At 44.4% G+C, this 23,972-nt stretch overlaps 1 protein-coding gene across 1 annotated transcript; it reads right to left on the bottom strand.

Moving 5' to 3' along the window:
* Positions 1-4,401: 4,401 nt before the first annotated feature.
* On the bottom strand, positions 4,402-23,818 carry LOC109883204 (sphingosine kinase 2). Its single transcript, XM_031787324.1, has 9 exons — positions 23,601-23,818; positions 17,170-17,554; positions 15,828-16,750; positions 11,230-11,379; positions 10,784-10,878; positions 10,548-10,663; positions 8,325-8,528; positions 5,860-7,465; positions 4,402-5,453 (listed from the first exon to the last, which is right to left on the bottom strand). Exons 3-9 carry the CDS (start codon positions 16,288-16,290, stop codon positions 5,391-5,393), a joined length of 2,697 nt encoding a protein of 898 aa, XP_031643184.1. The 5' UTR covers positions 16,291-16,750; positions 17,170-17,554; positions 23,601-23,818; the 3' UTR covers positions 4,402-5,390.
* Positions 23,819-23,972: the final 154 nt, after the last annotated feature.

Consider the following 23,972-nt stretch of genomic DNA (forward strand, 5'->3'; position numbering starts at 1 on the left):
AGGTCAGAGACCTGGCAGTGTGGTGCCAGGACAACAACCTCTCCCTCAATGTGAGCAAGACAAAGGAGATGATCGTGGACTACAGGAAAAGGCTGGCCAAATAGGCCCCCATTAACATCGACGGAGCTGTAGTGGAGCGGGTCGAGAGTTTCAAGTTCCTTGGTGTCCACATCACCAACAAACTATCATGGTCCAAACACACCAAGACAGTTGTGAAGAGGGCACGACAACACCTTTTCCCTCTCACGAGACTGAAAAGATTTGGCATGGGGTCCCCAGATCCTCAAAAAGTTCTGACCCCCAACAATTGTTTTGTACACTGTTGCTTCTCGCTGTTTATTATCTATGCATAGTCACTTCACCCCTCCCTACATGTACAAATTACCTCAACTAACCTGTACCCCCGCACATAGACTCGGTACCGGTACCCCCTGTATATAGCCTCGCTGTTGTTATTATTTTTTTATTACTTTAGTTTATTTGGCAAATATTTTCTTAATTCTTTCTTGAACTACTATTGGTTAAGGGCTTGTAAGTAAGAATTTCACGGTAAGGTCTACACTTGTTGTATTCGGTGCATGTGACAAATAAAGTTTGATTTTGATTTGTCTATTAACTAATTTACCACATGGTGACGTCACCATGGAAAGGCCAAAGCTCCATCCCACCAAAACAGGCTCAATTGTTTTGCCCTATTTTCAAACAGCTTTCACTAAAAGGGCATTATCCAAATTTTGACAGTACTATTCCAACTTCAGCGTGGAAATATATGTAAAACACCGAAAGATCTAGCTTTTGACTGCACTCTGCCTTTAATGATTAGGTGAGGGACAATGTTCAGCACTTACTTCCTTATCATCACTGAGAAAAGGTCAGGAGAGGTGACCTCTTACAGGGCAGACCTGGAGATCACATGGGCAGCTACATGATTATGTAATGTACTCTGGAGTGTCAAATAACTCCTAATAGAATTTGGACCTAGGGAAAACATATGCCAGGTTTTTGCCTGACAAATGTCCAACACAAAAGGATGAGACATTGGTCTTTATAAAGACCCCCACCATGGATGAGTGTCAAGGAAGGGAAAATGCATCCTTTCTCCTCCCTTTCTTCAGGTGATCCAGAAATGATCGTATTGTGAGAAGGCAAGGTTCGCTCCCTGTCACGTGTTTGCAATCCAAACTTGTCAATTCAGTGATTACCTAAGGAAGGTAGCATTTCAATATATTTGATCAGGCTCTCTGAGATGCAACAAAGACAGACATATGAGTTTCTGGCTGGTTCAGGGATCAGATATCAAAATGAAGGACAGCCTACTTCAAAGAAGAGAGGAAGGAGGGAGGCCATTGGAAGAGGAGGAGGAGCCATGGGGTGGCAATAACAAGACACTGTGGCAGGGGTAGATTAGTCAGAGGAGAGGGAGAGAGGGGGACGGAGGAAAAGGTTCTGAGACATCAGCTTCCTTGTTTATCAGCGGACTGAGACTTATTAAATCAGAGGACAGGCACCAGGGCTAGACTTTGTTATTAAGTCACGTTTCAAACAATGGTCTTCCAGATAAATATGCTAAGAATGTTGTCGGTAATGTTATTTTTCCTCTGTTGAAGCAAATCAATGCCACTTGTACTAAACAGATACACAGTCTTTCCATAAACAATAAAAACATGTTGGTTACTCCTGAGGAGGGGGGGGGGGGGGGTCGATGCAAAGAAAAAAACATTTTGTAGAGGTAGACAAGCTTACAAGATACATTTATTATTTTAAGGAAAAAACATTTTAAAAACAATATAACTATGAACTGTACATTATATGTATATATTTTCATTTTAGTAATAATTACAAGTTTATTACAGGCCAATCCATCTAGAGACAATCCATCTTACTGGCATTAGCAAGGGGTCACACCTCGGGTTGCAAAATTCAGTTAACCAGGGAATTTATTGAAAGTTTTCCCGAAATCCCAGTTGTAGGACCCTGGTCACAGACACTGAGCAGTACATCAGGTTTCAATTGTCACAGCGAGTCTCTTAAAATTGAGAGTGAATATTTTGTAATTATTTGTCATAATGCACAGACACCAGCCCGAGAACCACCATCTAGTCATGTGAAATGTTTTATCCTCAGGCCATAGAAGGAAGCTTGGTGTATATCCTGTCAATTTACTTTGCATGACCAGAGATGGACAGCTTTGGTCTAGGGACCAAGGCCCCGTTTGAAATGAAATATTTTCCTTAAAGTAATCACTGATAAACTAACTGATTAGCGACACTGCATCAGCAAGGATTATATCACATAGCCTTCACCTATCAAGTCTTGTGATATCAGGGATTACTAAGAAGGAGTAAAGGTTAAATAAAAAAATTAAGGAAAGGCTGCATCTGAAAGTATTTGAACAGGGCCCAAAATTACCAGACAAGAGAACACAGAGGCCTTGAATTACTCAGACATGACTAATCCATATCAAGCAGCAGGGGTACTGTGGACCAAACAGCCCCAAGCAGTCAAACATGGCATAACTGATTGATACATGCTCATGAGATTAAATTCCAGACATATTAAATTTGTTCCAGTCACAAATACATAAGAATCATGTTTTTGAGGTTAACAAAAACACCTGTTCAACATAGACATACTAGGTACAGTTGAAGTCGGAAGTTTACGTACACCTTAGCCATACATTTAAACTCAGATTTTCACAATTCCTGACATTGAATCCTAGTAAAAATTCCCTGGTTTTAGGTCAGTTAGGATCACCACTTTATTTTAAGAATGTGAAATGTCATAAAAATAGTAGAGAGAATGATTTATTTCAGCTTTTATTTCTTTCATCACATTCCCAATGGTCAGAAGTTTACATACTCAATTAGTATTTGGTAGCATTGCCTTTAAATTTGGGAACTTGGGTCAAAACGTTTTGGGTAGCCTTCCACAAGCTTCCCACAATAAGTTGGGTGAATTTTGGCCCATTCCTCCTGACAGAGCTGCCACAACTTTGGAAGTATGCTTGGGGTCATTGTCCACTTGGAAGGCCCATTTGTTGCTTCAATATATCCACATAATTTTCTATTCTCATGATGCCATCTATTTTGTGAAGTGCACCTGTCCCTCCTGCAGCAAAGCACCCCCACAACATGATGCTGCCACCCCATGCTTCACGGTTGGGATGGTGTTCTTCGGCTTGCAAGCATCCCAAACCTCCCCTTTTAGGACTCGTTCTACTGTGGATATAGATACTTTTGTACCGGTTTCCTCCAGCATCTTCACATGGTCCTTTGCTTCTGTTCTGGGATTGATTTGCACTTTTCCCACCTTCCTGAGCGGTATGATGGCTGCGTGGTCCAATAGTGTTTATACTTGCATAGTATTGTTTGTACAGATGAACGTGGTACTCCCAAGGATGAACCAGACTTGTGGAGGTCTACATTTTTTATTTATGAGGTCTTGGCTGATTTCTTTTGATTTTCCCATGCTGTCAAGAAAAGAGGCACTGAGTTTGAAGGTAGGACTTGAAATACATCCAAAGGTACACTTCCACTTGACTCAAATTATGTCAATTAGCCTATTAGAAGCTTCTAAAGCCATGACATTATTTTCTGGAATTTTCCAAGCTGTTTAAAGGTAGTCAACTTAGTGTATGTAAACTTCTGACCCACTGGAATTGTGATACAGTGAATTATAAGTGAAATAATCCGTCTGTAAACAATTGTTGGAAAACTATAGTTTGTTAACAAGAAATTTGTGGAGTGGTTGAAAAACTCATTTTAATGACTCCAACCTAAGTGTATGTAAACTTCCGACTTCAACTGTATAGGCTACATCCCATTGAGAAATCCATTTCTGAAATGTAAGCTATGATTTGAGTTGGGAGGCACAGCCTCATCTGTGATTAGCTAAATCCTCAAGATGGTAATCCATCATTTACTGAGTTTATGTTGTCTGTTTAAGATTATAACTGTCTCCTATGGAAACGATCTGCTTGTCATGTGGTAAATAACACCAGCAAGACAAGTACATCTTGTTCCTTTCAACAGCAACCTTTATCTAAGAGATAGAATACAATCGAGTGTTGATTTTCTGCAGCTGCATAACACTTCAGAATCTACTCAGAATCGACTACAACAGAGGTATGTAAAAAGGCAGTTTACACATGTGGAACTAGTGACTATTTGCTGAAAACAACCAGCATTCTGGGTCTTTGTGAGACTGAGGATTCCGTGACAACATACATGAAACTTGATCAAGCAACAGTCTCGTGTTCACTCTGTGGCAACTTCATAATCTAGCATCATCATCATGCACCCTTTTTGCGAAGAAAAACAGGCAAATGCACTATACACCATGATGACTAATGTTCAACAGTCCCGTCTATCCTTCTGTTGTGGAATACCCGTGTAAAAGGACTCAATGAGATTTATATTTATTTCAGTGTTGATCTAACTTTACTGGTTTATTCTAGGAGTAATCGTCTCCATGGGATTGCTAATAAAATTAATTTGTTCACAGATATTTCATACACACCAATACAAACTTAACACCACAGTATGCTCATCAGCTTTGCTTTGTTTTGCCTGTAGTGGACGGTTCCTTCTGATATACCTGGATGGCAGAGGAGGCTGGTGGGAGGAGCTATAGGAGGACGGGCTCATGGCTGGAATGGAATAAATAGAACGGAGTCAAACATGTGGTTTTGTATGGGTTTGATACCGTTCCATTAATTCTATTCCAGTCTTTACAATGAGCCCGTCCTCCTATAGCTCCTCCCACCAGCCTCTGGTGAATGGATATTTGTGGAGTCGCAGGTTTAGGCTTCTTATATAAGACAGAAAGGGCAAAGTCACAGGTGTTGTACTTTAAGGCATTACAGGGAAGGACAGAGGTTCCAATACGGAAGGGGATCTACATTTGCATGAGGGTGTGGCTCCCTCTGAAATAGTTCTAGAACTAGAACTGTTCTAGGACAGCTTTGATAGAGAACAAAGACATCTGAAATGTGCATCTCTGCATGCCATTTGTGCATACTAGAATGTATACACTACACACATGCACCGAATACACACTCCCCCATACACATTCAACTTGTTTCCCCCCCTTTATTTTGTTCCCATGGCTATGCAGGTACAGGCTTCTCAGGATAAACGGAGTGTAATCCAACAGCTGTGCAACAAAGCTCGTTTTCATCCGTTTTTAAAATCCTCTATTAATCCCTCGGCTTGCGTCCTGCACCGCCGCTCTGCTCAGCAGGTGATCCCTTCCATTAAACACCAGAAATTATTTTGGCTTTTTTCAGTCTGAGGCTTTTTTCTCCTCTTTCTCTGTGAACATAGATGGCAACAGAGATTATATAATTGGAGAGAGCGCCGTATCAGCTGATCTGGTCAGCCAATCCCTTGTCAGAATCGGGTGATCTTCACTCCAGAGTCGCCGACAATGAGCCGGGACATGGAGGGATGGACCTGAGGGAGACAAACCGATAGAGTGATTAGTATTATACTTTAGAGAAGGGAACTAAAGATAGGTATTAGAAGTGTATAATGTGGTTATTAATATACCAGAGAAAAGTCTAACAGCTTTTGTTGCACTGAAGTGATAGGCCATCATCAAGGGTTTAATATAATACAGGCAGAATACAGAGGGTAACATCGTACCAAAGACAATACACCAGTTCAGTACTATAGATGTGGAGTGGATTTACATGCACTTACGAGCTGGGATTGTTAGTGAAAATATTTATTTTAAAAAAGCTTTCGAAATCAGTTTTAAAATCTTAGCAACTGCTTTTATTATCCAGTGTACATACACTTTACACACTCCCTCCAGCCCTCCCCACTCCACTTTCTCCTACTCCATCGCTCTCTCTACCTGTGCCTGCAGCGGGCCGTATGGCACCAGTTCCCCGTCCACAGTGAGTGTTCCTCGTGGGGAGAGGGGCTGCAGCCTGAAGGCCCTGGCTGGAACGTGGCTTACATAGGGGGAGCTGAGAGACAGGTGTGCCCCCCTCTCCATGGCCAGGAACAGACGAAGCAGGGTGGCTCTGGAGATCCCTGCCCGCACAAACGTCAGGTGGATCAGCCCATCGTCAAACCTGGCTTGGGGGGCAGCGTGGAGGTCTGCCCCGAGATGGGACTGGTAGATGGCCAGCACAAGCACAAAGTCCCCCTCGATGGTCACCCAGTCCCGGGTCGGCAGGGCCTGGTCTAAGGGGGGCAGGAGGTCATCCCTGGGGGGGTTGAAAGGGAGTGAGACGGGGGGGCGGTTCTTGAGGGGTCCAGCAGGCTCTGCAATGTCAAAGGTAAAGGAGGGGGACTGGAGGGAAGGGGAGGTGGAGTTGGGGGTGTTGGGGCGCGGAACGAGGTAGGAGGAGGAGTGGGGGGAGGCACAGGACGGGGAGGAAGGGGGCGTGGGAGAGAGGGAGAGGGACAGGGAGGGGAGTTTAGGGGGTAGGGAGTTGGAGTGGGGGTGGTGGAGGAGGGATAGGGGTCTGGGGCGGGATGTGTTCTGGTCCAGAGATTTGGGCTTGAAGGAGAAAGGAGAGTGTCTGAAGGGAGAGGATATGGTGAGGGCTCTCTCCCGGGCGATGTCCAGTGGGTAAGCTTCTTTCTGGAAGTATGTTTCGTTCAGATCCACCTCTTCTGCCCTGTACGAGGCTCCAGACATGGGGTCAGCCTCCTGGCTGAGGGGCTGGCTAAAGAAGGCGTTAGCTATCTGGCTGGAAGGGGCAGAGTTCTTCCTTAGAGCCAGTCTGGTCTGCTGGAGGTTGTCAGGGTATGAGTAACACCCCTCTGGGTCCTCGTTGGCCTCTTGCCCCATGTCCCCCCCGTACCCCTCTCCAACCTCCTTCGCTTCCATCACTCCATCCATTGAGCCACTGCTACCTTCCCCATTCCTCACTCTCTCCTCTATATCCTCTATCACCCCTGAGTCCTGCTCCATCGTTCCGTCTTCTCTTTCCTCATCTGGCGTTTCTTCCATGTTCCCCGTCATCCCATCCTCCCTTCCCATCCTGCAATCTTCCCTTTCATTCGACTCCGAACTCGTCCCAGATCTCTCCGAACTTGTCCCTGACCTCCCCGCCTCACCCTCCATCTCTCTCTCTCTATCTTCTGCCAAGCTACTCGCCCTGACCACCCCCGTTCCCCCTCCCCTGGCCCTCTCCCTCCTCCTCTCCCTCTCTCTCTGCCTCTCCATCTCTCTCTCCCTCTCCCTCTCCGTGTCTACCCTCCTCAGACTCCTCTGTTCGCTGAGGCCCATGTCAGAGCTGGTGCGTTGGATGGGGGTGTGGCAGAAGCCCTCCAGGCCCTCAGTGATGCTGCGGGACAGGGGTCTGCGCAGGGGCGGAGGGATGGCGTCTGGGGATGTGGCGACTATGGAGGGGGGCAGGTAGGACAGACGGCCCTTATAGGAGCGCAGGGAGGCCAGGCGGACCAGAGTGCCCAGGGTGAACCGTGCCGACCCCAGACCCCGGTACCTGCAACATCACACCATTACAGCATTTAGTTACCAGGGCAACAACAGAGAACATAACACAATACTTATTAATTAGGAATAAGAGTGATCAAGGAGGTACAGTGAAAGATTGCATGTACTTAGTTTAAGGATGAGTGACCGAAGGCAAGCGCCCTGTCCAGTCACCCTGGAAGCCTCTTCCCCAGAGTTAAAGAACCGAATCACGTTCTGCCCATGTGTTAGTTTACACACATCCACCTCCCTTCACATTTCTCACTTTATGCAGCCTCTTCTGAACCCTTCCTATCAACCTTTTTGATAGAAATGACGGAGCCTACATCTCTGCCTCAAATTTCTGAACAGCTGATGTAAAACCTGCAGCTATTTGAAACCAACATTCCCAAAAAATATAAATATTTATAGTATGTTAATTTAGGATATAGGCTACAACTTTGTCTGTTGTAACTAAGGATATTGCAGTAGCACATGTAGGAAGCTGTCTACACATTGTATTGGGGCAAAAACAAATCTGCATTTCAATCCACAAATCACGTACAAGTGTAATTTCGCTTCTCAATGATCATGCAAGTACTGCACGATTTGACAATGACTGAAATTTGCCTGAGTAGCCTGTTCCACTTCTGGGCAGCCGACCATTCAACTACTACGTTGACTGCCTCCTGCTTAGCCAATGTTCGCAATGATGATGGAAAAAAACTGCCCTTCAGTGTACTGCTTGTGTTTGATAAGCTGTGTCAGCAGAGGGAGCAGTAAAATAGAGAATCCCGCACATGTGCAGAAGCTTCGGCTGTTTAGCTATCGGGAAGAGGGCTCCAGATTACTCGGCACCGCAACCACGCTATTAACTTAAACACACACACCTCTCACTCTCGATGTCCACGTCAGACACAAAGCCCCAGGCCACAGATAGGAAGGAGAACATCCTTCTGGGAAGACCCGGGCGGCCATTTTGAGAAGGGGCGGGGCTGGTTGTCACAGACACCAAATCCATGGGCTTGACTCCGCCACGGCAGAGCTGAAAACAGCAGTTGAGGAGGAGAGGCTCCCGAAGGCACATGTCATAACTAGGATGAAGAGAAAAGTAAGAGGGAAACAGTGGATGGAAGAGAATGGAGAAAGGGTGAGAATGTGGAGAGGGAGAGGAATGGAAAATACAGAGAGGAAAGGTGAGAGGAGAGAGGAAATTAATACTGTGTGAAATAAGTTAACATAATGTTTATGACATACACTATCAGTGAATGTTACATAGGTGGCCAAAAAAACATCATAAAGAAAACACAAGAGATAAGGAGAGAGAGATGAAAGAACAGACTGAACTATATCGACTGGACTCATTTATCGATGTGTCTTCCAGAGACAAAGGAGAGAAATCTAGAAATAACAGGACATGAAGAGAGGGAGGGAAAAGTGGGGGTAGGAGAAAGAGGGAGGGAGTGGGGGGCAGGAGAGAAAGGGAGGGAAGAGAGAATTTCTCTATCAGTCTCAGTATGAGACAATGAGAGGCATAAGGATTAGTTGAAGATGCTAAAGTCTACAGTACTTTAATAAGGCCAACATCAAGAAACTGAAGTCTACTACTGCAATGTAATAGGGCCAATGGGCTGTACATCAAGAAACTAAAGTCTAAAGGTTGACCGTGATTAGAATTAAGGTTGGGTGATATTTGGGGAGACCTCTTCTACGATATGCAACTCCAAATATTGTGATATCCAATATAATCGTTTGGCGACTTTATTTTTTAAATTTCCTCTTTTTTATTTAACCTTTAACTTTTGGGGCGGCAGGTAGCCTAGTGGTTAGTGTTGGGCCAGTAACCGAAAGGTTGCTGGATCGAATCCCCGAGCTGACACGGTAAAAGTCTGTCGTTCTGCCCCTGACCAAGGCAGTTAACCCACTGTTCCCTGGTAGGCCATCATTGTAAATAAGAATTTGTTCTTAACTGACTTGCCTAGTTAAATAAAGGTTCATTTAAAAAATGTGTCAAGTCAGTTAAGAACAAATTCTTACTTACAATGACGGTCTACCCTGGACAAATCCTCCCAATCCGGACGACACTGGGCTATTGTGCGCCGCCCTATGGGACTTCCGATCACGGCCGGTTGTGATACAGCCTGGAATCGAACCACTTGGGAGCCACCAATATTGACTAGATAATTCCCGACTGTGCAAGTTGTGTCCTTATATGATTTTCTAGTCACATTCTCATGAAATAACCTTAAGGCAAAAAAAAATCTTCATTTATTTAGACTTCATTATCAACATATTGTTGCAGCCTAACTTATAAGACTGCACCGTTTGATTTTTAAAGTTCAAATACAGAAGTCTTGCATATCCCGATATACCTACCACCTTGGACTTCACGATATACCTACCACCTTGGACTTCACGATATACCTACCACCTTGGACTTCACGATATACCTACCACCTTGGACTTCACGATATACCTACCACCTTGGACTTCACGATATACCTACCACCTTGGACTTCACGATATACCTACCACCTTGGACTTCACGATATACCTACCACCTTGGACTTCACGATATACCTACCACCTTGGACTTCACGATATACCTACCACCTTGGACTTCACAATATACCTACCATCTTGGACTTCACAATATACCTACCATCTTGGACTTCACAATATACCTACCATCTTGGACTTCACATATTCGGCAATGTCAAACATCCCGATATTCGATAGAATTATATAAAGGCACCATGCTAATTAGACTGCACACCTTTTATTTCCAATGAAAACTACTGTGGGTGTGTGTGTGACTGTAAAGGTGTGTGTTTATCTACATCAGCATTGAGAAATGTATCAAGTGGTAGAGGAATGAATTTGAGGCTGAGGGAAATTATTAATTAAATCCAGACACACCATGGGACCAGAACTCTGAACTGGAATAACCTATTCATTCATTTCAATGCTTCTACTAGTATCTCCAGCATTCTCACCATTGATCGAACAAGACATTCTAAAATATTGCATGTTTATGTTTGAATCAGTCTCATATCTCTGGTCAAGTCATCACATGTGTCATATAGCTGGTTGGATGTGTGTGTGTGACCCACCCTGCATGGTGGTTGATGGAGCCCGCCAGGGCATTTCCAGAGCCACAGGGAAGGATACCTACAGGGGTCTTTATTGCTAGTTCCCAGTCTGGACGCTCCATCAAACCATTGATCACCTGAAGAGAGAAAAGCAGAGCAGAGTCAGACACACCCCCCCCCCCCCCCCCCCCCCCCCCCCCCCCCCCCCCCCCCCCCCCCCCCCACACACACACACACACACACACACACCCCCACACCTCGTGCAGCAGGCCATCTCCAGAGACGATGATGATGCCGTCCCACTGTGGCAGGGAGATCTCTTTGATCAACTCTCTGGCATGGTTCTGTCGCTCTGAGAAGAAAAGGAGACGTGTTGTTGGGAGGTTGTACCCGTGTGTGTGTGATACCGGTTAACGACCAAGGTTGCAGAGCTGATGTTACGGTGTGTGTTACCTGTCTATCAGGTTGTAGCTGATGTTACGGTGTGTGTTACCTGTCTGTATCAGGTTGTAGAGCTGATGTTACAGTGTGTGTTACCTGTTTGTATCAGGTTGTAGCTGATGTTACGGTGTGTGTTACCTGTCTGTATCAGGTTGTAGCTGACATTACGGTGTGTGTTACCTGTCTGTATCAGGTTGTAGCTGATGTTACAGTGTGTTACCTGTCTGTATGAGGTTGTAGATGACATTACGGTGTGTGTTACCTGTCTGTATCAGGTTGTAGCTGATGTTAGCCTCCCTGATCATTGGCAGTATGTGTGTCTGACACCACTGCATAGCCTGGCCTCTCCCACTGAAGGGGTTCACCAATAGCAGCAGCCTTCGGGGACGGGGCAGTAGACGTTTGCCAATTTCTGAGGGAAAGCAGCCAATCATTAGAAACAAATTGATTGATTGTTCTATCAAAAATACAAGGCTTCATCTTCAGTGTACAAGAGAACAACAAACGTACGTGATGCCATAAAGCAGGGTTTCCCAAACTCAGTCCTGGGACCCCCTCCGGGTGCATGTTTTAGTTTTGTCCTAGCACTACACAGCTGATTCAAATAACCAACTCAAGCTTTGATTATTTGGGGAGGACCGAGTTTGGGAAACCCTGCCATAAAGCACAGTGTTTCCCACCCTTAGACCTTGAGTGTATCTGTGACAAGGCAAACCTCTTTCAGCTCATCTCAAAGGGACTATCTCTGACCAGATAAGTAATAATGATTCCATTTGACTAATGGCTCTATATAATTAAATCTTGTAGAATGAAAAGGCCCTAAAGGCCCAGGACAGGAAACAAGGTACTTAACTGAACACTACAGTGTTTAGTCTTCCACAAAACACCTGGTAATAACAAGCAGAGCCCTATCTACACAGCAGCACCTACTGTATAGGGTTGAAGTGGACCAAACACTAACTGCACACATCTCTGACTAAAGCCATTATAGAAGCAGAACCAGCAGCTAGGAGGTTGTCTAATTCACACTGCAGAGGAGAGCAACAGACTAGACAGAGTACAAGGAGTTAGAGAGATAAGGAGAGAGATAAGAGAGGAGACAGAGTTACAGACAGAGTGGAGAAAGAGTTCGACAGAGAGAGAGTAGACAGAGTTAGACAGACATACAGAGTGGAGACAGTTACAGACAGAGTGTGTGATAAATAGAGCAGGAGAGTGAGAGAGCGCAGGAGAGAGAGAAAGAGAGAGCGAGCAGGAGAGAGGGGACAGAGTGAGAAAGGGGTAGTAACTGGGAAAGGAGAAAGAGGGAGGACATTGAAAGAGGAAGATAAAGAAATGCAGACAGCGGGAAGGAAGGAGGTACAAAACAAAAGAGGACAGAGGGCAGATAGATGGATGAGAGGAGACAGGAGGAGGAGAGGAGACTGAAAAAGGTGTAAAGACACCAAGGATGAAAGACTATGGGGGGAAGATGCACAGACAGACACTGAGGGTGTAGACTAATGCACAGAGACAGTGAGAAAAGAAGAGTGTTTGGGAGAGAGGAAGGAGACAAGACAGAGAGAGATAATGAGCGAGGAAGAGTCAAAACAAATGTAAGAAAAGGGAATGTTGAAATGGATAATAGATGGGCTTTACGTAGGCCTTGGGGATCTTCCAGGTCCTCAGTGCTAAAACAAGACAGCGATGTGAGAAAGGCTGATGATGGAAAAAGCAAAAAGGAGAGTGCAAGACAGAGGGACAGAGAGAGAGAAAGAAGGAGAGCATATACAGTGCCTTGCGAAAGTATTTGGCCCCCTTGAACTTTGCGACCTTTTGCCACATTTCAGGCTTCAAACATAAAGATAGAAAACTGTATTTTTTTTGTGAAGAATCAACAACAAGTGGGACACAATCATGAAGTGGAACAACATTTATTGGATATTTCAAACTTTTTTAACAAATCAAAAACTGAAAAATTGGGCGTGCAAAATTATTCAGCCCCTTTACTTTCAGTGCAGCAAACTCTCTCCAGAAGTTCAGTGAGGATCTCTGAATGATCCAATGTTGACCTAAATGACTAATGATGATAAATACAATCCACCTGTGTGTAATCAAGTCTCCGTATAAATGCACCTGCACTGTGATAGTCTCAGAGGTCCGTTAAAAGCCCAGAGAGCATCATGAAGAACAAGGAACACACCAGGCAGGTCCGAGATACTGTTGTGAAGAAGTTTAAAGCAAACAAAAAGATTTCCCAAGCTTTAAACATCCCAAGGAGCACTGTGCAAGCGATAATATTGAAATGGAAGGAGTATCAGACCACTGCAAATCTACCAAGACCTGGCCGTCCCTCTAAACTTTTAGCTCATACAAGGAGAAGACTGATCAGAGATGCAGCCAAGAGGCCCATGATCACTCTGGATGAACTGCAGAGATCTACAGCTGAGGTGGGAGACTCTGTCCATAGGACAACAATCAGTCGTATATTGCACAAATCTGGCCTTTATGGAAGAGTGGCAAGAAGAAAGCCATTTCTTAAAGATATCCATAAAAAGTGTTGTTTAAAGTTTGCCACAAGCCACCTGGGAGACACACCAAACATGTGGAAGAAGGTGCTCTGGTCAGATGAAACCAAAATTGAACTTTTTGGCAACAATGCAAAACGTTATGTTTGGCGTAAAAGCAACACAGCTCATCACCCTGAACACCATATCCCCACTGTCAAACATGGTGGTGGCAGCATCATGGTTTGGACCTGCTTTTCTTCAGCAGGGACAGGGAAGATGGTTAAAATTGATGGGAAGATGGATGGAGCCAAATACAGGACCATTCTGGAAGAAAACCTGATGGAGTCTGCAAAAGACCTGAGACTGGGACGGAGATTTGTCTTCCAACAAGACAATGATCCAAAACATAAAGCAAAATCTACAATGGAATGGTTCAAAAATAAACATATCCAGGTGTTAGAATGGCCAAGTCAAAGTCCAGACCTGAATCCAATCGAGAATCTGTGGAAAGAACTGAAAACTGCTGTTCACAAATGCTCTCCATCCAACCTCACTGAGCTCGAGCTGTTTTGCAAGGAGGAATGGGAAAAAATGTCAGTCTCTCGATGTGCAAAACTGATAGAGACATACCCCAAGCGACTTACAGCTGTAATCGCAGCAAAAGGTGGCGCTACAAAGTATTAACTTAAGGGGGCTGAATAATTTTGCACGCCCAATTTTTCAGTTTTTGATTTGTTAAAAAAGTTTGAAATATCCAATAAATGTCATTCCACTTCATGATTGTGTCCCACTTGTTGTTGATTCTTCACAAAAAAATACAGTTTTATATCTTTATGTTTGAAGCCTGAAATGTGGCAAAAGGTCGCAAAGTTCAAGGGGGCCGAATACTTTCGCAAGGCACTGTACTGTATATAGATAGAAAGGACCACACAGGCCGTGGGTAAACAGTGGTGTTGCTATTTGGGCAGAACGGGAGCTAGTGGGAAGGGAGGGAAACCGTGTTAGTGAGGTGTGGGAGTTAGTGGGAAGAGAGGGGGGCAGTGTTGGTGAGGGGTGGGAGTTAGTGGGAAGAGAGGGATGCTGTGTTGTTGAGGGGTGGGAGTTAGTGGGAAGAGAGGGATGCCGTGTTGGTGAGGGGTGGGAGTGAGAAGAGAGGGAGGCCGTGTTGGTGAGGGGTGGGAGTTAGTGGGAAGGGAGGGAGGCAGTGTTGGTGAGTGAGGAGTGGGAGTTAGTTGGAAGGGAGGGGGGTGGGAGTTAGTTGGAAGGGAGGGGGGTGGGAGTTAGTAGGAAGGGAGGGAGCCCGTGTTGGTGAGTGAGGGGTGGGAGTTAGTTGGAAGGGAGGGAGACTGTGTTGGTGAGGGGTGGGAGTTAGTTGGAAGGGAGGGAGGCCGTGTTGGTGAGGGGTGGGAGTTAGTTGGAAGGGAGGGAGGCCGTGTTGGTGAGGGGTGGGAGTTAGTTGGAAGGGAGGAAGGCCGTGTTGGTGAGGGGTGGGAGTTAGTGGGAAGGGAGGGATGCTGTGTTGGTTAGACGCTGAATGATACAGACCGTGTGTGCAGGACAGATAAGAGCAGAGACAGAGAAAGTAGAGGAAATTAAGTGTTAAAGGGATAACCTAGCCCACACACACGCGCGCGCACACACACACACACACACACACACACACACACACACACACACACACACACACACACACACAGCCAAGAAAGATTAAATAACATGTTTGTTCACAAACATGAATGAACCCTTAAACAATACTTTAGCCGTTTAATAGTCAGGCCTCCTGACTGAAAATAGCATGCTGTACGTACAACAGCATTGGCCTATAGCCATTCATTCCTTATCACATGGCCATTATACAGTTTCCTACAGCCATTATGTGGTAGCCTATATCTAGCATGGTCAGAAATGAACTGAACTAGCCTGTATCTGTTAGAACATGCATGGTATGGTATTCATACAGTAGCCTAGGCCTATATTCCCTTGTACCTCTGGCCTCCTACATCAAAAGGACCTCAGATCACCCAGTATGACTCCAGTTAACAATAACTAACATAAACGCTCCCAGTAATGGAAACAAACTTTAGGGAGTGAATGGTGCTCATAAAGTTAATGAAGGCAGAGTTAAAGTCTGTACACAGGATAGGAAGTAGTCGACGCCAAACGCCATAACAAGTGCTGATTTGGTTTCATTCTCTCTCACGGTGACACTGTGCCAGTCTTTATGATGGGCATTAGGGAACATCAGACTGATTCCAACAACTGGGATGTTACAATAACCTCAGAACCTACACATATTGTGCCTGGACTGTAACATAGCATACAAACAGACAAGATAACTGCTTGTAGCTGTGTTAGTGGAACACACACTCACCCGTGTCAGCAGTGATGGCGACTCCCCTGAGCAGACATTGTATAGCAGTGGACCACCTCTCAGCCTCCACCCTGGCCTCAGCCAGGTACACCCTCACCTGCCTCCTCCTGGACACCCCCTTCCTCCGCCTCCCCGGGGGATACCAGTATAGAACCAGCAAGGGGGGAGCAGGGGCGCGGGGACAGCTGCACCCTGCCAGCTCTGACAGGGGTAGTATTAGACGTGCCTCTTTACCAGGGCGGGGGGCCAGGCGCTGGACGTGGATGTGGGAAGGGGTGAGGGTCAAGGCATAGCTGGAGGCAGGAGAGGGGCTGGGGGAGGGAGAAGGGGACGACAGACCCCCAGGACCTCCAGGGCTGTTGGGGCAGCTGTTGTTGCAGCTGCTGCCCGTTCCCCAGCCCCCGAACTGGCAGTGGAGTAGGGCCTCAGCTGGGGATGGGATGGGGGGCTCTGGGGAACGCATCCTTAGTGTGGGGGGCTTGACGGGGAGCGGACTTCCAACCCTCAGGTTTAAGGTAGGTAAGGTCTGTTTCCTGACAGGTGGACGGTGTGTGAGTGTTTCATGCAGTTGGCAGTTTGTTGGATGGAATAAGTTAGTTTAAATTCAGGTAGTGATACAACATGTCAGTTAATTTGGCCACTGATGGCCACCTTAAAAAGGAGAATCAAATGGAAGCACCTCTCCTTAGGATCTGCTAGGAAGACGAAAATATAACTATAGACCTGTCAGTCTTTCTTAAAAACACAAGTTATTTATCCCTGAAACCTCCTTAAAATCATTCTTCCACTTCAGTGCTTGAATTGCAAAGGCAACGCCACAAAAGCACCTCTGAGTTTGACGTGTGAAATCCATCTGCACTCAAAGGAGTATTGTACGATCCAAGAAAAATAACTCCCACTGGTCTTCAGATGGAGATTCTTCTCTTTAGTGTGTCAATCCAACAGAGGAACATAAAAACAATGAAAACACCAGCCTTCACAACGCAAATGGCAGAAGACAAGGATCGATCTTAGATCTGTCAATTAAAGATTATGTCTGCCTTGTCCTTAAACGCTATCAGATTCTAGATTTGTCCATTTCGGAATGATCGACAGAAAAGGCTTGTAAACAAAAACGATATACTTTTCCAGTTTAAAATTAAAACAGAATATATATACCCCTAAAGATTAAAAAAATATATATAACTCACAGATATGCTTAAATTACAGTTTGAAATATCGTAGTGATGATATTTATCAATAAAGTGCAGCTTAGAAAAGACGGCTACATGTCAAACAAGAGTTTAAATAACATAAAATAAAACAAATCCTAAAACTATGAATCAGACAAAAATGAACACACCTTGGTCTTGCAAGGAGGCTATAGCAATTTAATTAACACTAGATTGCAGTGGAATATTGTGTGGTAAGTGCTGACGTCACGCGTCCCGGTCTTCCACAGAAATGAGAGATATGTGGAGGCAGTAGTGTCAAGGTAGAATTTAAATATCACTCTTCAAGAGACAAGCAGGCTTTACAGTAGTGAGATAGCTACGCGATCAATGTCCAATTCTAAGTGTCATCCGAATGAAAAATGCCACGTAATCATAGTTAATTTCCATCAAAGAGAAATGGAAAACCAAACAGAAAAAAACTCTAATTTTACTAGATTGTGCCAGGGGGGAGGGGGTTGTCATTCCTTGAGTTCAAGGGTCCATGTTCATGTTCCTTCACATTGATAAGTATACCTAAAGAGAAACACTGGTATTAGTAATCTATTAGTTTCCAATGTGTCCCAGCAGAAAATACTCACGTCTATGTATTCAAGTTTTGAAGAAGCATAAAGGAAGGGACTAGTATCAATATAATTTTACCTTTATCTAACTAGGCAAGTCAGTTAAGAACAAATTCTTATTTTCAATGACGGCCTAGGAACAGTGGGTTAACTGCCTTGTTCAGGGGCAGAACGACAGATTTTTACCTTGTCAGCTTGGATCTTGCTCGGTTACAAGTCCAACACTAACCACTAGGCTACCTGCCTTCCTCCATTAAAAAGGTCCCTTTAAAAATAGTACTAGTAGTTTGATGGTTGTAGCCATCAATTGTCCGATTAACAATCACCCATATTAGCAAACTTATTTCATTTCAAACTCCACATTTCTCTAGCATAGGCTAGTACTAATCATAATGAATAAAATCAGTAAAATGCCTGCGATAAGTGATTGGTGTCAATAATTGTAATAATTATCCCTAACCCTGAAATTTCCATCCCTAACTATAACATTTTCCGCCAAGTTGGAACTGCCAAAGGGGACGGGGTTGCAATCTACTGCAGAGATAGCCTGCAGAGTTCTGTCTTACTATCCACGTCAGTACCAAAACAATTTGAGCTTCTACTTCTAAAAGTCCCCGTTCCAGAAGCAAGTCACTCACCATTGCCCCTCGCTATAGGCTACCCTCTGCCCCCAGCTGTGCCCTGGACACCATATGTGAATTGATTGCCCCCATCTATCTTCTGAGCTCGTGCTGCTAGATGACCTAAACTGGGACATGCTTAGCAGCATTTTCACTTTTGGATAAATAGCATGCCCAATTTCAACTTCCTGCTACTCATCCCAAGAATATAAGATATGCATATTATTAGTAGATTTGGATAGAAAGCACTCTGAAGTTTCTAAAACTGTTTGAATCATGTCTGTGAGGAGAACAGAACTTATGTTGCAGGCAAAACCCTGAGGACTAAGCGTTCAGATTTTTTTTATTTTTTTTTTAAGTCTCTGCCTGTTCAGTGAGTTCTCATTGAGAAATACTTGAAAAGTAGCATTAGTTTCCTCTCGTCCTCTATTGAAAACAGATACACCCGTCTTCAATTTGATCGATTATTAACGTTTAAAAATACCTAAAGTTGTATTACAAAAGTAGTTTGAAATGTTTTGGCAAAGTTTACAGGCAACTTGAGATATTTTGTAGTGACGTTGCGCACTTTGGAAGCTGTTTTTTCCTGGATCAAACACACCAAATAAATGGACATTTAGGATATATATGGATGGAATTAATCGAACAAAAGGACCAATTGTGATGTTTATGGGACATATTGGAGTGCCAACAAAAGAAGCTCGTCAAAGGTAAGGCATGTTTTATTTCTGCGTTTTGTGTAGCGCCTGCAGGGTTGAAATATGCTACTCTTTGTTTACTGTTGTGCTATCATCAGATAATAGCTTCTTATGCTTTCGCCGAAAAGCCTTTTTAAAATCTGACATGTTGGCTGGATTCACAAGGAGTGTAGCTTTAATTTAGTATCTTACATGTGTGATTTAATGAAAGTTTGATTTTTATATCATTTTATTTGAATTTGCCACGCTGCATTTTCCCTGGCTTTTGGCCAAGTGGGACGCAAGCGTCCCCTATACCATAAGATGTTAACACCCCGGCCAGCCTACAATCTAAGCTTGATGCCCTCAATCTCTCACAAATTATCAATGAACCTACCAGGTACAACCCCAAATCTGTAAACACGGGCACCCTCATAGATATCATCCTAACTAACTCCAAATACACCTCCGCTGTTTTCAACCAAGATCTCAGCGATCACTGCCTGCATCCGCAATGGGTCTGCGGTCAAACGACCACCCCTCATCACTGTCAACCTCTCCCTAAAACACTTCAGTGAACAGGCCTTTCTAATCATCCTGGAATGACATTGACCTCATCCCGTCAGTAGAGGATGCCTGGTTATTCTTTAAAAGTGCCTTCCTCACCATCTTAAATAAGCATGCTCCATTCAAAAATGTAGAACTAGGAATAGATATAGCCCTTGGTTCACTCCAGACCTGTCTGCCCTTGACCAGCACAAAAACATCCTGTGGTGTTCTGCATTAGCATCGTGATATGCAACTTTTCAGGGAAGTTAGGAACCAATATACACAGGCAGTTAGGAAAGCTAAGGCTATCTTTATCAAACAGAACTTTGCATCCTGTAGTCCTAACTCAAAAAAGTTTTGGCACACTGTAAAGTTATTGGAGAATAAGAGCACCTCCTCACAGCTGCCCACTGCACTGAGGCTAGGAAACACTGTCACTACCAATAAATCCACAATAATTGAGAATTTCTATAAGCATTTTTCTACGGCTGGCTATGCTTTCCACCTGGCTACCCCTACCCCGGTCAACAGCCCTGCGCTCCCCACAGCAACTCGCCCAAACCTCCACCACTTCTCCTTCACCCAAGTCCAGATAGCTGATGTTCTGAAACAGCTGCAGAATCTGGACCCCTACAAATCAGCTGGGCTAGACTGTCTGGACCCTCTCTAAAATGATCTGTTGAAATTGTTGCAACCCCTATTACTAGCCTGTTCAACCTCTTTCGTATCATCTGAGATCCCCATAGATTGGAAAGCTGCCGCAGTCATCCCCCTCTTCAAATGGGGAGACACTAGACCTATATCTATTCTACTCTGCCTTTCTAAGGTTTTTGAAAGCCAAGTTAACAAACAGATTACCGAACATTTCGAATCTCACCGTACCTTCTCCGCTATGTAATCTGGTTTCAGAGCACCTCAGCCACGCTCAAGGTCCTAAACGATAGCATAACCGCCATCGATAAGAGACATTACTGTGCAGCCGTATTCATTGACCTGGCTAAGGCTTTCAGCTCTGTCAGTCACAACATTCTTATTGGCAGACTCAACAGCCTTGGTTTCTCAAATGATTGCCTCGCTTAGTTCACCAACTACTTCTCCGATAGAGTTCAGTGTGTCAAATCGGAGGGCCTGTTGTCCGGACCTCTGGCAGTCTCTATGGGGTTGCCACAGGGTTCAATTCTCAGCCCGACTCTCTTCTGCTGGTGATTCTTTGATCCACCTCAACGCAGACGCCACGATTCTGTATGAATGAGCTTCAATGCCATACAACTCCTTCCGTGGCTTCCAACTGCTCTTAAATGCAAGTAAAACTAAATGCATGCTCTTCAACCGATCGCTGCCCGCACCTGCCCGCCCATCCAGCCTCACTACCCTGGACAGTTCTGACTTAGAATATGTGGACAACTACAAATACCTAGGTGTCTGGTTAGACTTTAAACTCACCTTCCAGACTCACATTAATCATCTCCAAAACAAAATTAAATCTAGAATCGGCTTCCTATTTCACAACAAAGCATCCTTCACTGCCAAACATACCCCCATAAAACTGACTATCCTATCGATCCTCGACTTTGGCGATGTCATCTATAAAATAGTCTCCAACACTATACTCAACAAATTGGATGCAGTTTATCACAGTGCCATCCGTTTTGTCACCAAAGTCCCATATACTACCCACCACTGCAACCTGTACATTCTTGTTGGCTGGCCCTCGCTTCATACTCGTTGCCAAACCCACTGGCTCCAGGTCATCTACAAGTCTCTGCTAGGGAAAGACCTGCCTAATCTCAGCTCACTGGTCACCATAGCAGCACCCACCCATAGCACGCGCTCCAGCGGGTATATCTCACTGGTCACCCCCAAAGCCAATTCCTACTATGGCCGCCTCTCCTTCCAGTTCTCTGCTGCCAATGACTGGAACGAACTGCAAAAATCTCTGAAGCTGGAGACTCTTACCTCCCTCACTAGCTTTAAGCACCAGCTCACAGAGCAGCTCACAGATCACTGCACCTGTACATAACTCATCTGTAAATAGCCCATCCAATCTACCTCATCCCCATACTGTATTTATTTATCTTGCTCCTTTGCACCCCAGTATCTCAACTTGCACATCCTACCATTCCAGTGTTTAATTGCTATATTGTAATTCATTTGCCACCATGGCCTATTTATTGCCTTACCTCCCTTATCCTACCTCATTTGCACATGCTGTATATAGATTTTTCTACCGTATTATTGACTGTTTGTGTTTGTTTATTCCATGTGTAGCTCTGTGTTGTTGTATGTGTCGAACTGCTTTGCTTTATCTTGGCCAGATCGCAATTGGAAATTAGAACTTGTTCTCAACTAGCCTGCCTGGTTAAATAAAGGTGAAATAAAAAGAAAATCAGTTTATCGTCCCAGCTCTAGTATCAATGGCACTCTACCCAAAGGTACCTTCATGTTTCGTTGACAAAAACATGTGCAGCAGCACCTTGTAAGACAGTCATTATGAAAACAATAGAACAGTAGAAAACGAGGAAATTACTTTCAAATCAACTTTTCCAACAATCCAGCCGAGTGACTGAGACAGGCTCCCTCACCATGTCCTCTCCACATGTCCTGCTTCTAAGTTTAGAGTGGTGCGTATGCGTGTTTCACAGTCGATACAGTTTTATATTGTTCCAAAAGGTGAGTGACTCTTTGGCCAGTTGCAGAAGTGAAAGCAGGGCAGCAAACTCGTGAGAGATTGTGGTTCAAACTGGATTAGGCAATCTGTGTGCATGCATTATCCCCATGTCCAAGATTCCTTGAAGTCATGTCATGATGGCTAAACCACGCTGATTTAGAATCACACGTTCCTGACATCTGTGCTCACTGATGCGACAACCTAATTTGGGTAAATGAACTGGTTTATTACCACATATGCCGAATGAAATTAACAGAGTTTGGTGGACACATTGACGGACGGCGTTTATCCAGACAGTCTCGAGTCTACTACTTACTCTCTTTCACAATTTGTAACCGGTGGAAGTATGATTCATTGACGGATTAGCCTACTAGACAGATTCTTGCCCAGGACTGGTTTCGGCAGGCAGGCATAACTTGTAGTGACCTTCAAATATAGTTTACTCAGTCATCACCAATTGCTTCTTTACATTGTTACTAGTGAAATACTATGGACTGAAAACACAATGTGCTGGTTAACATGTAACCTGGAAAACCTTAATTCGAGGAAAGTGTCTATCATTCAGATTCAGCCATCATAGGCTATTTAAACAAAACGGACCCATAAGAGGCTTCCCTTTAAGTATTAACTGTTACGTTCAGTCGATAACCTTTATCTAAGGTGCTGGCACAATCAAGACTTAGCAGATATGCAGCCTCTGATTAAAGAAAAACGCATTTGCTCGTGCGGATACCTTGGTGCATTTGCAGGGTGGCGGGTATCGCCGCTCTAATTTGGTTTTACTATGACCGTGCTCGGAACATTTAGGATCCATTTGGCAGTCTTGCACACAACATTGTTTAGAAATGTGTGATCCGTTCTCAGGTGGCTAGCTAGTATGATAGCGTGACTGACAAATAACGTTGGCTTAGAATGAAGCCATCGAGCTACTAGTTTCGTAGCGATCTAACGTTAGCAAATGACAAGCGTTAACTACAGTTAGCTAGTTAACGTTAGTTAGGAATATTGATCATTGCTCAGCAGTCTGTAACTCTTACAAGCTAGTTAGCTACTTCGGACGTTTCAAAATGTTGTGTTGAATGGTCGCTACAGTAGCCATCGCCAGGGAATACAGTATACAAAGCAGTTAACGTTCAATTGGGGTTAGCAGCAAGCTAGACAATATAAGGTATCCCAACTTGTTACAGTAGTGGATAGCATGCTAGCCAACAATGCTGTTGAAAATCATTTATTGGCTAGCTATAACGTTATAAACGCAACTGGTTGTTTATCCTGGCTAAAAACTCGGTCTAGCCACAATATCTAACGTTAGCAGCGAGGCGCTAGCCATCATTTTGTCATTAGCTAGCTAAACAATGTCATTTCACTAACGTCAGCTAGCAAAAATATGCTGGCTAGCTAGGAGGTAACGTAGCTATTTAATACTCAATTGGTAAAATAATAACCGTGGGATTATGAACTGTATAGACTTAAACTCGTAATTACCTCATTCTACCTCCCCGGCTTGCTTGTTCGGTAGGACGCCTGTGGTTATCCTCCAGGAAGCGTGTATGAAACACCGGAGGACTGGATAGTTTGAGCGGCGGGGAGGAAGTCCAATCCTGATAAGGAAAGACATTCTGGACCTACCGACATTCTCCAATAGTTAACGGCGCCAGTGCACCGCATTGTGGAGGCCACAGATAGTGTCATGATCGACTGAAAGTTACTGAGGACAAGACTGGACTCAATCAGTCAGTCTAGTCAATACGGTCTAGGCTAGACTGTCCATGCTTCCAATGCACTCATCACCTGTCTAAATACAAATATTACACAAGACATTGAAAAACAATTATTAATAGTACTACATGTTGTAAA

This window comes from Oncorhynchus kisutch, linkage group LG13, assembly GCF_002021735.2.
Source record: "Oncorhynchus kisutch isolate 150728-3 linkage group LG13, Okis_V2, whole genome shotgun sequence".
NCBI classification, from domain to species: domain Eukaryota; kingdom Metazoa; phylum Chordata; class Actinopteri; order Salmoniformes; family Salmonidae; genus Oncorhynchus; species Oncorhynchus kisutch.

Coding starts and splice junctions, on each gene's coding strand:
- LOC109883204 (XM_031787324.1), bottom strand. CDS start 16,290: ATGCGTTCCCCAGAGCCCCCCATCCCATCCCCAGCTGAGGCCCTACTC. Junction 10,664..10,783: donor GAGATGGCCTGCTGCACGAG/GTGTGGGGGTGT, acceptor TTCTCTCTTCAG/GTGATCAATGGTTTGATGGA. Junction 5,454..5,859: donor ACGGCCCGCTGCAGGCACAG/GTAGAGAGAGCG, acceptor TGTCTCCCTCAG/GTCCATCCCTCCATGTCCCG.